Here is a 12,262-nt window from a genome sequence, read left to right as displayed (position 1 = left end):
AGAGGTATTTTGACGGATCTTTGCCAAATGTTCCACCCGCAAATCTTTTTCATAGACCCTGCTTTTTCCTTTCCAATTTCTGCGTGCGTTTGTTTCACTGGCTTCCCAGGCTTAATTAGCACAGTTTCCTTAAGTCTCCTACTTTGAAAAGATTCATAGGTCTTGTGGAAAACCCAAATCCTCCAAGTTGGCAGTATTTTCAAACGTGTCCCGGGTCACTCATGAGCAGTGTTTCCAGTGCTTATGTTGCGCTCTGGACATTATGGAGGCAGTCAGGACTTCAAATACCAGAATGCAACGGGGAAACCCTGAGTACATTAACTCTGCGTATGACATAGGCCAGCAAAATGACTTTGTAGGTCTGTCTGATCTGTCTTTTTAAGAACTTTCCTTACTGGCGCCAAACATTTTCAATGATTTGAATATTATACAAATAAAAAGAGATCTTGGCGTTTGTGAGACACTCTGACTGGTCCAGAGCGCAACGGAGGAGAGAGAGGACACAGCCTCGTTTTGAGGGAAGGCGGGAGAGTCTCCCCCTCATTATCTTAATTGGGCTTAGCCGGGTAGAGCTGATAATTGGTGCTGTGCGGGGCTGCAGTATTCGTGGCCCACAGACCTCCTCAGCTCGTCCCCTGCACACCCCGCGCCATGGCACAGGAGCCCGAACGCACCTCTGGTCCCCCCTCGGAACCGGCGAAAAGCCCCAAAAAGGAGGAAGCTGAGGTGAGAAGGCGAGGGGCCTGCGGCTGCTGCGTCCTCCCACGTGGAGTGGGTTGGGTGGGAGCTGTGGCGTGTGTTGTCGTGTCTCAAGGAAGGGGGGTTAATTACCAATGAATGTAGGGTGCACTAATTCATTATTGTTCGGGAATTATGTTGGCGTTGGTACCCCATAGAAAGTGTTTTGATGTGAGTGTTTTTGTTGTTGTTTTTTTTGTTCCATTCCCCCCACCCCCCTAAAATTGGGGATGCGAGATGAGTTATGTATAGTGTGGTGTGTGTGTGTGCTTTATATTAAAAGGTGTGTGGGGGGGGGGAGGGTTTGGATTTTTTTTTTCTCATTAATTTGTGTGTTTGAGAGTGTGAAGGTGGGCTTGTTCCACATGGGTGCGAGGGGCGGACCGCTCACTCCAGGTGCCCTGCTGTGGGAGATTAGAGTCTGATCCGCCATTTCACTCTCTTTTCAGAAGAAGCTGGTGGTGGCAACAGACTGCAGGAAAGGCGCCCCCCTCAGGTCGTTTTTCTTTCGGGTTGTTACATTCGGGCCCCTGAAGTATGTGGTAAGTCTTCAAATGCCTCTTCCGGGAGGGGGGGTGGGACCCAAGTCCGGGTGCAGGGGGTGTGGCGGTGTCATCGGGGAGGGAAACGGGGCGCGGGCACCTCTGGACGACTTTACTCTCTGAAATGTCACTTCGTCAAATTGTATATATTGGTTTGTTCGGTTCTTCCCGATGTCTTTTATCAAAGTGACCTAACGTATTTCTCATCTTAATAGTGGGTCCTTTACTTTAAAGCGTGTGTAATATATTTATATATTATTTTTTGAGAGGGGATTGGCGTTTGGTACTCAGTCTGGTTTCTCCTCATAAATATATTCTTGCTGCACTCTGCTCCTGCTTTAAGGTAAGTCTCCCCCCCCCCCCCCCCCCGCAGTGTTAACTTTTTCATTTACTTTTTTTTTATCCCAAACACTCATTCCAGCAAACACTAGGATTTTTTTTTTTTTTTAAAGGCTGGGGAGGGGGGCGCTTGGGGGGTGGTATCACGACTACTCAGTTCAGGCAGGATTTAAAACTAGTGCTTAAATGTTCTGCATTGAACCCTAAAACCCTTGTCACAAGGGCCTTCATTTTTAAAAGTATTCCACATCCTCCGAGGAGAGCTGGGCAGGAGCGGGACCTGGGGTGCAGCCGGTGAAGTGTAGTTAACACCAAGACCCGAGTTCTCTCTGTTCCGCTTGCCTGCATTGCATAAGCAATGTCTTTACTGGGTAATTGAAACATTCACGTTCATAAAACCCGTGCTTTCCGTGCTCCAGACTTACTTGGATATGCAAATAGTGAGACGTGGTGCACAAGGAGTGGTACTGTGCCCACCTTTAGTGTAGGAGGAGGGACTCCAGAGGCGGGGGCAGCAGGGCCTGGTGAACTTTAAGTGATGGATCTACATTCCTCCTGTAACTCCAGAGAACAGTCAGCCAGTTTAATCAAAATCTATTGACCCAGATCCACGTAGCCTTTCGTGTCCCTAGGTGCTCCTTATATGTACTTCTCCAAGTTTCAGGATGTAACTTTCAATGGCTTAGATTACAGCGCTGCGACTCGAGCCTTTAAGGCTCAGTTACAGGTTAAGAGTCTTGCAGGCTTGGGCATCAGGCACCCGCTGTGAAGGCCATAAACCGATGGATTAGTAGAGATGAGGCCAAATGTGTCTGCAGTAGGAATGACAGCAGAAGCAGCAAGTGGGCTCTGCCATCCAAGAAACGTAAACCGTGTCTTCTGAACTTAAGATGAGCGATCACCCATCCATCACATTTATTAGAAACAAGTTGGCGTCACCCTAGAACACCAGCTTGTCAGTTCCTGCAAATGCACGTTTTCTATCCAATAAGCTTTTCCTTTTGGAAAACTAACTTTCCCCAAGGAAAAGCAAACCACTTGTTTTGAAATATTACTTTTATCTTTAGGAAATAGTTATTTGGCCCCACACATCTGGATGTCCTTTTCATCTTATGTCTTGTACTGACAGATTCTGCTCGATGTACTGATGTAACACCACCGAATGTGAGGTAAACCCATCATATTAGGATTTGCAACATTGTGCCAGCAACGGGCACAATGATGCCCAACACTTCTATAAACTAAACTTTTAGATCCAGGACGCATCGCATCTTTGTTGTGGATTAGTCTGGCCCACTCATTGGGCCTGCCCAGCTTCCATGCACTACGTTCATCCGATCTGAACCTTGGCCTTGGAGCCCGGTGACTGTTCCCTTATGGCTTTTCTTTACTCTCCTCCAGTTTAAGGTGCTGCAGAAGATGATGGCTCTAGTTGGCTTTCCGGTGGCTGTGGAGGACGTGGGCAGTGCAGACCTACAGACCTCCTCGCCCACCTCTAGGCGCGTCATTGCTGGGAAGAAGAGACTTGGCAGGCTGGCACGCTTTCTCCTGTCCGTGGCGCCACAGCGGTTGCAGACTGCCCTGGGATACCCGGTGTCCAAAGGCCTGGGAGATGGTGATGTCCCCGACGGTAAGGGGTCCTGGGTCTATCGAGATGCAGTGCCTGGTCTTGGGTAGGGATTGATGCTTGTGGTCTGTTATGGAGCCTTGCTGCTATTTAAACTAAGTCTGGGCACTACTGGATGTCTTTGGCTGAAGTCTTGTCTCCTGGTTGGTCCTTCACGGCAAATCCTCTGACAGTGGAGTATTTTGAAGGAATGTCTGGAGGACAGAAAAGCTCCATAAGTCCTATCCTGTCTTCTGAAGGCTTGGGTCCTGGATCTCCTTGGTTGTGATCGACCGGGCACGTTTTTCAACAAGTAATGTTAAGAGGGTGTGCGGTTCCTTGGCTGAAAAAAATAATGATGATGATGATGATCAAAAGAAGAGAGTACGGGTGGGTAAGGAAACTCAGCTCTCAGATACAAGATATCTGGTTGCTCAGAAGCAAGAGCCCTCGCACACAGAACGGATGATGGACGGAATGCAGAACAATGCAAACATCACCTCGGTAACAAAGATCTGGGTTTAATCCATCCTTATTTTGCCCACCATGCCACCCCAGTTTGGACCCAGCCATATGCAAATCAGTCTTGACCCTGTCCCCCAGGGGAACAGTCCAGCCTGAACTGCAAAGCCAGGTCCTCCCTGGACCGGAAGAAAGCATCCTGGGACCACTTTCAGGGTATCTCCCCTCAGCAGCCAGGATAGCTAACTGGTGTGTGGTGTGCAAAAAAACAATGGATTGAACCCAGATCTTTGACTGGGGGTGAATGTCTGCATTGTTAAGCATTCCATCCATCATTGGTTCTTTAGGCTTTATCATAGGGCACATTCCTCGTCGAGCTGGCACTGCAATGCCTGACGGGCTCCCGTGAGGCGACTCTTTGCTGGCGATCCTTTGATGTATGCTGTAGGTGTACAAGTTCAGTTAGTAGATTGGTGTGAGGAAATGCGAGTTAAAATAAGCTAAGAGGTATCCTAACAATTTTAACATGTGGGTTCTCTTGTCTAAATTAAAAACGAAGAGTGGGGGCTGAGGACAGAGATAATAATCTGTATCCGCTCAAGAAACTGGGCGTAGATCAACATGCTGCTTGTAGTTGTTGCTCATGGGTAATACGCCAGGACCAGGCTTCCTAAATTACATAGGGGTCGGAAGTGTTTGGGGGGGGGAGGGGAGATTGGTGGCCACTACTCCACCGCTACCAGCGGGTAAATAATACCTTCATCTAATGGTATTGGGACAAACCCCAGTGGGGCTGGTGTCTGGGCCCCCTCACTTGGGAGCATAGGCCATGCTCCGCGGTATCAGTCTGGGTACCGTTACAGGTCGTACTACGCGCCACAACATTGTCTGGCCCAAGTACCTGGTACATGTCACAAGTTGAAAATGTCTTTGAAATAAGTCTTCTTGCTGTTCTGGTCAGAGGTGAGGCAGTCTCCAACCAAGCCCTGCGGCAAGGGGAGCAAGCGGAAGGTGGAGGATGTGGCCCTGGAAGAGCAGCAGTCCTGGATCGAGGCGCTGGCAGAAGACCTGCCGGATGAGAATGATGAGGGCGATGTAACGTACCAGGTAAGGGCCATCCAAGCGGTGATGTGGGCCGCACCGGTCTTTACAGCTGTGCTGCAGCCAGAGGCGTCGCTGTCGTACCGCTGGGTGGTGGGAGAGACCATCCATCCCCAGAGATTGATATTCCATGCTTTACCAGAATATACAACTGTTAGTTCAAATATGCAGACAAAACTTAGATCAGTTTTCCATTTTATGGATTTGTTATGGCATAATGCAGCTAAAACCTTCTGGATGATATTTGTAATTCTGTACAAATACTTGATCCAAGTATTAATCACAGCCTATCACACCCCCTCCCGCCTAGTGGATCACTGATGGCCAGTGTCGCGCCTCCTTGTGCTGGGAGTTTATTACTGGATAACTTCTGGCACGCTTCTAAGCTAGAGCAACTCGCGTGTAAGGCTGAAAATAACTCCCTGATGGGGTTGGTGAAAACGTGGTCTTTTTGAGGGATGGAAGGGTAGGAAGAGGGCTCAGTTTTAGTAGTACAGAGTTTAGCATGAGGTTGTTAGTTAACCTTATTTGGCTAGTGTGTGTATGTATGTATGGTATGTATGCATCCATCCCATGGAGGACAGTGTGACCTTCAAGAAATGAGATTTCAAAGCGCAACATTGAGTTTTTAAGTGGCGCAAAGAGCTTGTGTTTCAGTTCAATGAAGGTGATTATGTGGTGCTCAGATCTAAGCTAGAGAAATCTTTGCGCTCTGTGAAACGTTTGCAGCTCTTGCAAGTGATTTGCTTGAAAGCAAAGTACTCAATTATAATTCAAATCCTACTTGTGCATGTCGTAATTCACGTGTTTCTCTGAAGTGATTTCTGAAGTTTGCAGTCTGAGGGTTACCAATCAGCCTGGGCATTAATTATAATCTTGTAATAAAAAATGTTTGCACCCTCTGTCAAAGTTCTTGATGTAACTTGCCTGAGTTTCCAAAATGTTTGCAAAGTCAGTTTTCCCAACTCTGTCCTTTTCCAATTATTTGAAAAGGGACCTGCACCGTTTTAATTGACTATGGCTCCACTGAGCAGCTACAGTGCACGAGGATTTCTTCAGTTTGGGTGGAATTCAGTTTCAACTGCCAGTTCCAGCAGTTTATTTGTTTCGGTTCTTTCTCAGCTCAGCAAATCGGAGACCGACAGTGAGGAGTACCAGTCCAAGAATGATACCGAGAGCGACCTCGAGTTTGAAGAAAAAGATGGCATAACCATGCTGAAAGAATGTGTTCCAGAGGTGAGCAAGGATGTCACTGGCAGCGAGACCTCAGTGGCTCCTCTTACCAAGGCACAGTGAGTGGTGGCGCTGCTTGGCAAGATGAGCCCTGCTGCTGATCCCTCTTCTCCCATGCTCAGCTGTGTCAAAATGGACTCTAAGAAGTAAGTGAGGACCATTTAGGGTGCTGGATGCATTGAGGGCTGCTAGTAGGAAACCTGGGACAGCTTCAGTCCTGAAAGCATGTGTAGAAGTATCAGTTCACTGCCAGTAGTGAGGCCCTTGTGCAAGCATTGACTGGCTGCCAGTAGGGCGTGGAAGCGTGGACCGGTTGCCAGTTGAGGCCTGTGTGCAGGCAGTGTCCACATGCCAGTAGAATGAGACCTGCATTGCGTGGTGAGAATGAGCTGTGTCTGGAATGAGTGGGTAATTGAAGCATGCACCGTAGGTTGGGCTTCATATGAATCCATGTAATCAGACTAATGTAATCCCTGAAGTTGTCACTTTAAATCAGATGGACTTCAGTGTAAATGAAGATCATTGAGAGGCTTGTACCATGATGCCACCTTGTGCCCCCCCTTGGAGCTATAACCTTTGCATGTGCTGTGGAATCTTATTTCCCCAAGCTATATGTGTAGTGCCCCCCCTCTACTAAAGATGATGCCAATTCATCTGTCTGATCAATGATCCATAGTCTGAACATTGCACCCGTCTTTTGCATTCCTGAGGGAAGGAGTCATGTTCCTTGCTGTGACCAACCATCTTCTGCAAACCGGATTTCTTATGTCCATTATCGATTTCAAACTCTGTTATTGCCATATGTGGAATCTTATTAAAAATGTGGGCGCTCTTGCCTCAAGGACACCCAACATTTCCAGCCATCGAACATTTGGCTCCTCCAGGCTGGAACAGAGTTCACACCTTTGTCACTTACATGCTGTGATGAAGGGCTCCACGTCTCTCCTAGCTGTACTCTACCAAGGTCCATGCAGGTCTACTGTCTAGATAGTCCCTCTGGGAGGGAGGCACATACTTGGTGGTCCTGCCAGTGGATGGTGAGGCTGATGGCTGTAGGAACATGTTATGTGACACCACACTGTGGTGACGGAACATAGACTGAGGTGAGAGCCTATGGTGGTAAAAGTAGATCTCAATGTTCATGCTCCAAAAACTGGGTGCTTTATGGTTGGGGGTGCTTATAGTTTCGTGGTACATTTTCTTCATGGGTTTAAATCTGGTCTTCTGACCGCTCCACCTGCAAAGCAAGGAATCCCAGCTGTGTGATCTGAAGGTTGAACTGGTGTGGCGTCTATCCAACCCTTTGTGTAAAGGTCTCTACCCACAGTCACCCGATCTAATAATGGATCCAAGCGTGAACATGTTCTAGGTCGATGGATACAGTTTTGTAGGCTAAACCTTACTGGGGATGTTGGATGACTTCACAATGTGCCTATGAGGATTGGCAGGTCCTGTCATGTCTTACTCTAGTCTACAAACCTCAACCAGGCCACACCTCCTGCAGCACAAATCCAACCGCTCCACTTTGCCTCGTGTACCCACCCCCTTCCGTGAAGTGAGCCCCATTATCTGCCTTGAATCGCTGTGAGCACACCTGATGTGCACTGGTGCCCCTGCACGTGTCCTGTCCTCGCTAATCTGTAAGTGACCCATGGACGTGGTGACTTCAGCCGACCATTCCATTTCTTAGGAGAGAACTACATCCAGATTTCTGGACACGGGTGTCAAAGATGGTGTATCGGAGTACTTTTACCCCAGTACAAGATTTGAAAGGTGTGAAAGAGGCTAGAAACCATGTTAGTAAATTTTTTTTTTTTTTTTTTGTTTTTTTTTTTTTTTTTTTAATTCAACTTTTCCATAGAAGAACATGGGTGGACCTTGCAGGCTCTTGCACTTCTGCTTGTGATGTGCTTGCTGTTGTGTGGCTTCCTCAATGTCTGTACTCCCCTTCTAGGGTTCTCCTGAGGGAAAGGCTATGGTGAACGGGGAGATGCCGGCAGACTGCGATGCAGTAAATGGAGACTTGACGAATGGAGCGCCGGAGAAAATGACGAATGGCGATCGGGAGCAGAGTCCCAGCTCAACGGGTATGGATCTTCCCCTTTCAGCCCATGGTTTTTGGGTTCATGGTGTAATCTGGAGGTCGGAGGGGTTAGGACGTCTAGCGCCACTTTTCAGTGATGTACAAAAAACACTGTGGCATTGGCTGGCCAGATTTTTCTTTAATAGGTTTAAGTGACCATCTGGTGCAATGGTCTTCAAACTTTTTATTGCTGAGCCACCTTGGTTTCCAAAATAAATTGGACTCCGCAGAGTGACAAACATTTTTCTAGAAAGTCAATAAACTTGGCAGCTCTGAACATAGTTAACAATTCAAACATTGCACTTTGTCTTTTTTAAGTGTGTGTGTGTGTGTATATATATATATATATATATTTTTTTTTTTTTTTAAACACTTTGTCAACATGCCACTGGCTGACCGGTATCCCAAAGACCAAATTGATCCATGGTCTGAACCTGTAACACAAATAAAAGTAGGAAGAGGCCTTTGAGTTACCTGGACACACCTGCCCTCCTTCCCCCCCACCCCCCCCCCCCCCCCCCCCACCCCAAAAAAATACACCTACTCTTTTCCACTCGCTCTTTCACGCTCTCGCTCGCTTCCCCCCTCTTTTCTGCGCTTGCTCGCTTCCCCCCTCTTTTCTGCGCTCGCTCTCACATGAATGTCAAGACATTACTAGGGGTACTTTCCAGTTCCCCACTGCCACTTTCACTAAAGCCACAGCACTGTTTAAGCATGTCTATTTCCCTTCTCCAAGGTCCAATATAGATGCTTTTCTTGCCCAGAGCCTGGTGCTTTCCCCACAATGGGATTAATTCAGGACCCCCATTTGTGGGTTGGCCCCACAGTTTTGAAGACCTCTGGTCTAGAAGCCGGGCTCTTTTCTTCACTCATGGTCCTTGATCCAAGGCGCAGCGCGTGAAGGAGGGTGACTCGTGCGAGTCTGGGTTTCGGTATGTGTTCAGCCCTTCCGAGCGGCTGAGATCCATTGTTTAAGGACAAGCTCGCCCTCTCTAGGACTATTGCAGCCTGCCTCAAGGAGTGCACGGCAGCCTGAGTCTTCAGGAGGAGGGCGTGGTGTGGCAGGTGCATCCATGAGACAAAGGCCTCTTCGAGTGAAGCGAATACTTACCGGTGAGTCAGGCCTGTGGGATGGCTTTGCTGGCCCTACACGGTTAGTCATAGTTTGTCAAATGCAGAACAGCGTGTGATGCATGATCCTTCCTACAGTCTGAAGGTGCCAGTTCTGGGGATGTTCTCCGTCACGCCAGAGAATAATACACTCAAAACTCTGCATTACTCACTGAGGGACTCCCATTGGTCCCAAAAGTGCATTTTTCTGTTTCTATGATCTGCAGTGCTGTTGTCGCCCGTGGAAGCGCAGACTCTTTATTATAAAGGCAACATCACCCATTACAAGCGTGGTGAGACCATACAGGGTTTGTCCCGTCTACCCCAACGTGAACCTGTGCATTAGTGAGGGTGTGAATTATACACATCAGGAGACGTCTTTTGATCAGGTGGTAGGCTCATTGAGGAGTGTGCCCAGAGGATTCGTACCAGACTATCTTACTAGAAACTGGTTCGTCAGTGGTTTGAAGTGTGTGTATGGTGTGGTGTGTGTGGGTTTTTTTTTTTTTTTTTTTTTAAATATATACCCAACTTTGTAGAAAGTATCTTTAGGTCTGGCATTAGCCAAGACCTTTTTATTTGGATATTTAGATTAGATATTTTCATGCTAGATTCAGTTAGGACTGCAAATGCACAGTAAATACGTCTGTTGTATTACTTGTTATATCTTTGGACGTCATTCCATCTTGAGTACCACAGATCTCACTTGTAATTACTGCTTTTCAGTGTCTACGTAGCACTATTTATATTTCATTTTTATGAACGACAAAGTGGGTGTAGATCAGTGGTTCCCAACTTGTGGTCTGGAGACCACTGGGGGAAGGAGGGGTTCGCAAAGCCTCCTCGGGCGGTCTGTGACTGCTTAGAAAACTATCTAATATTAACAGATTAGGTCCCCAGCTTTCAGTAATGACTCATTGAGGGGGGTCCCTGGGTTCCAATAAGGATTCAGTAGAGGTCCTCAGAAGTCAAAATGTTGACCCACTGGTGTAGATAATATTCCAATGCTGACCAGGTGTGCTACATATGTTACTGAGGGACAAATGTAGATAAAAAAACTTTTACATTTAATAACCCAAGGGAGGGCAGGAGTACAATTGCTCGGAATGCAGAGGCCTTTCATGGAAGGTTAAAGATCTTGAAGTGCAGTCCTTCCCTGTCCAGTCTGAGATGCTTCTGTGGCTGCGTTGGACTCCAATCCCAAACACGGTAATGCGTGAGACCGGTGCTAAGACTTTAAAGTCCTTAATACAGCACCTGCACGTGGATCGGCGGAACCCTGTTGTCCGTGAAGTTGGGGTTCAAGTCTGAGACCACTAGAAATTACTGTCGTTTAAGCTGGTTCATTCTGGGGGTAATTTTGCCTTCAATCAACGAGGTTGGATTTATGAGCCTTGCAACAACTCAGTCATTTTGTAAGCTGGGGGTACCGGGTTGTGAATCTAGATGACTAAAGGAAGTGTATCCATCAGAAATGTTAGGGTACACCCTGTGTGCGATAAATCACTCTTGCCCAATGGAATGACTAGCACTTATCACACCCTCCAGATTATTGTATTCGCCGTCCGTGTATTAATTCCCGCGCTCACTAACTGATCCCACGTTATGGACCTCCGGTCGCACTGTTTGCCCCTCCACTTAGCTGTGCCACTGCATCAAACCTCTAAGGTCTTGGGGGTGGACATCTATTTACTCCCCCCCCCCCCCCCCCCCCCCCCAAGCATTACACAATTCCTGTAGCGAAATCCTCACAGGAACGCTTGTCATCCATGGAGGGAGTGCTCCAGGAATCGGCAATACCAACTGACTAAATCTTTTCTCTTTCTTTTCTCAGAATGAGGTGATGAATGAGACGGTCTGGAGATCTTTGGCTGAGGCGAAGCTGTCGCATGGAGTCCGAAGAACATACTTCTGATGGATTGTCTGGGCTCCAGTGCTTGTGATGGGTCTTGTCGACGTATGTGTCGTGTATGCAGTTTCAACATCCAGTTTTAGCATGAGTCTGCAAGTCCAACTGAACGTATAGCTGATTGTGTATATTTACAGAACTAAGAATTTCCTTAATAAACGTATTTTTTCATGTCACTCATGCTTTTGGTCTTTTGATTTATATGTTAAAAAAAAAAGCCTGAATCATATAGCTTGTATGGCCGTTCAATGCTGTCAATATACTTTTTTTTTTTTTTTTTTTTTATTGTAGAGATGACACCAGTACTTGCCAAACAACTAGGCAAATATAATATATACATATATATATTTTTTTAAATATTGCATCAAAACCCATGACGAAATGCTGACCCTCTGCAGTCACCAACTGATATCGGGACAGTCGGGATGTATAAAACCAGAGTTGTGCCATGAGCGAGACAGCATGTGACATTTTCGTTCACCCTCCAGCAGTAATGAACAACTTTTATTGCAGAAGGTAAATGTGCCTGACTGAGGGATGAGAGCGCAGGAGACTGCACAACCCGTCGCCTTACCACAAAGCAAACCAGAAAAGAGAAAATAAAACTTGCATGGAATCTACGTGAAATGGTTAAATTGGAATGCATCAGTAATATACAAATGATTATATATTCCTTGTGCCTGACCGGTAATATGATCAGTGGCTGCCACATGGACTCATCTTCCATGCGGAAGACTCCTCACTCACCGCACTGATGGTAACACAGTATCCTCTTGTATACAGGACTCGGCTTAAATCTCTACAAAAGCATTGTCCGTGGTCCCATCTGACCGCAGTGGAGAAAAATATTGTGTTTGGCTCCATCACTCCCCCATGTAGACCAGTCAAAACCTCCGAGCATCTGGACCTTGTGCAACTTTCAACATCTGATCCTGGTCGTCAAGCCTGACACTTCCGGTTCCATTATCCTTTTTCATCTGTGCACAGTGGCTTTTGTAAGATTTAAGGTGTCAGGAGCTTTTGTGGGGTCGTGGTCTTATTGCAATAGAAAAAAAAACACCTAGAATTCCTACTTCCAGTTGTGCCAGGTGCCACGTGCACCAAAACCACGGTATTAAAAATGATCTCTAGGAAATAAA

General features: G+C 46.9%; 1 protein-coding gene across 1 annotated transcript; it reads left to right on the top strand.

The window, feature by feature from the left end:
* Positions 1–432: 432 nt before the first annotated feature.
* Positions 433–11,299, top strand: LOC138268261 (uncharacterized). The gene is made up of 7 exons (XM_069217744.1): positions 433–726; positions 1,188–1,280; positions 3,021–3,249; positions 4,649–4,794; positions 5,911–6,024; positions 7,976–8,108; positions 11,049–11,299. The coding sequence occupies exons 1-7, from the start codon at positions 652–654 to the stop codon at positions 11,051–11,053; spliced, it is 795 nt and encodes a 264-aa protein (XP_069073845.1). The 5' UTR covers positions 433–651; the 3' UTR covers positions 11,054–11,299.
* The last annotated feature ends 963 nt before the right edge of the window (positions 11,300–12,262 follow it).

This window comes from Pleurodeles waltl, chromosome 12, assembly GCF_031143425.1.
Source record: "Pleurodeles waltl isolate 20211129_DDA chromosome 12, aPleWal1.hap1.20221129, whole genome shotgun sequence".
Taxonomy (NCBI): Eukaryota; Metazoa; Chordata; class Amphibia; order Caudata; family Salamandridae; genus Pleurodeles; species Pleurodeles waltl.
The sequence above is the reverse complement of the archived record's forward strand: the minus strand, read 5'-3'. Positions and strand labels throughout refer to the sequence as shown.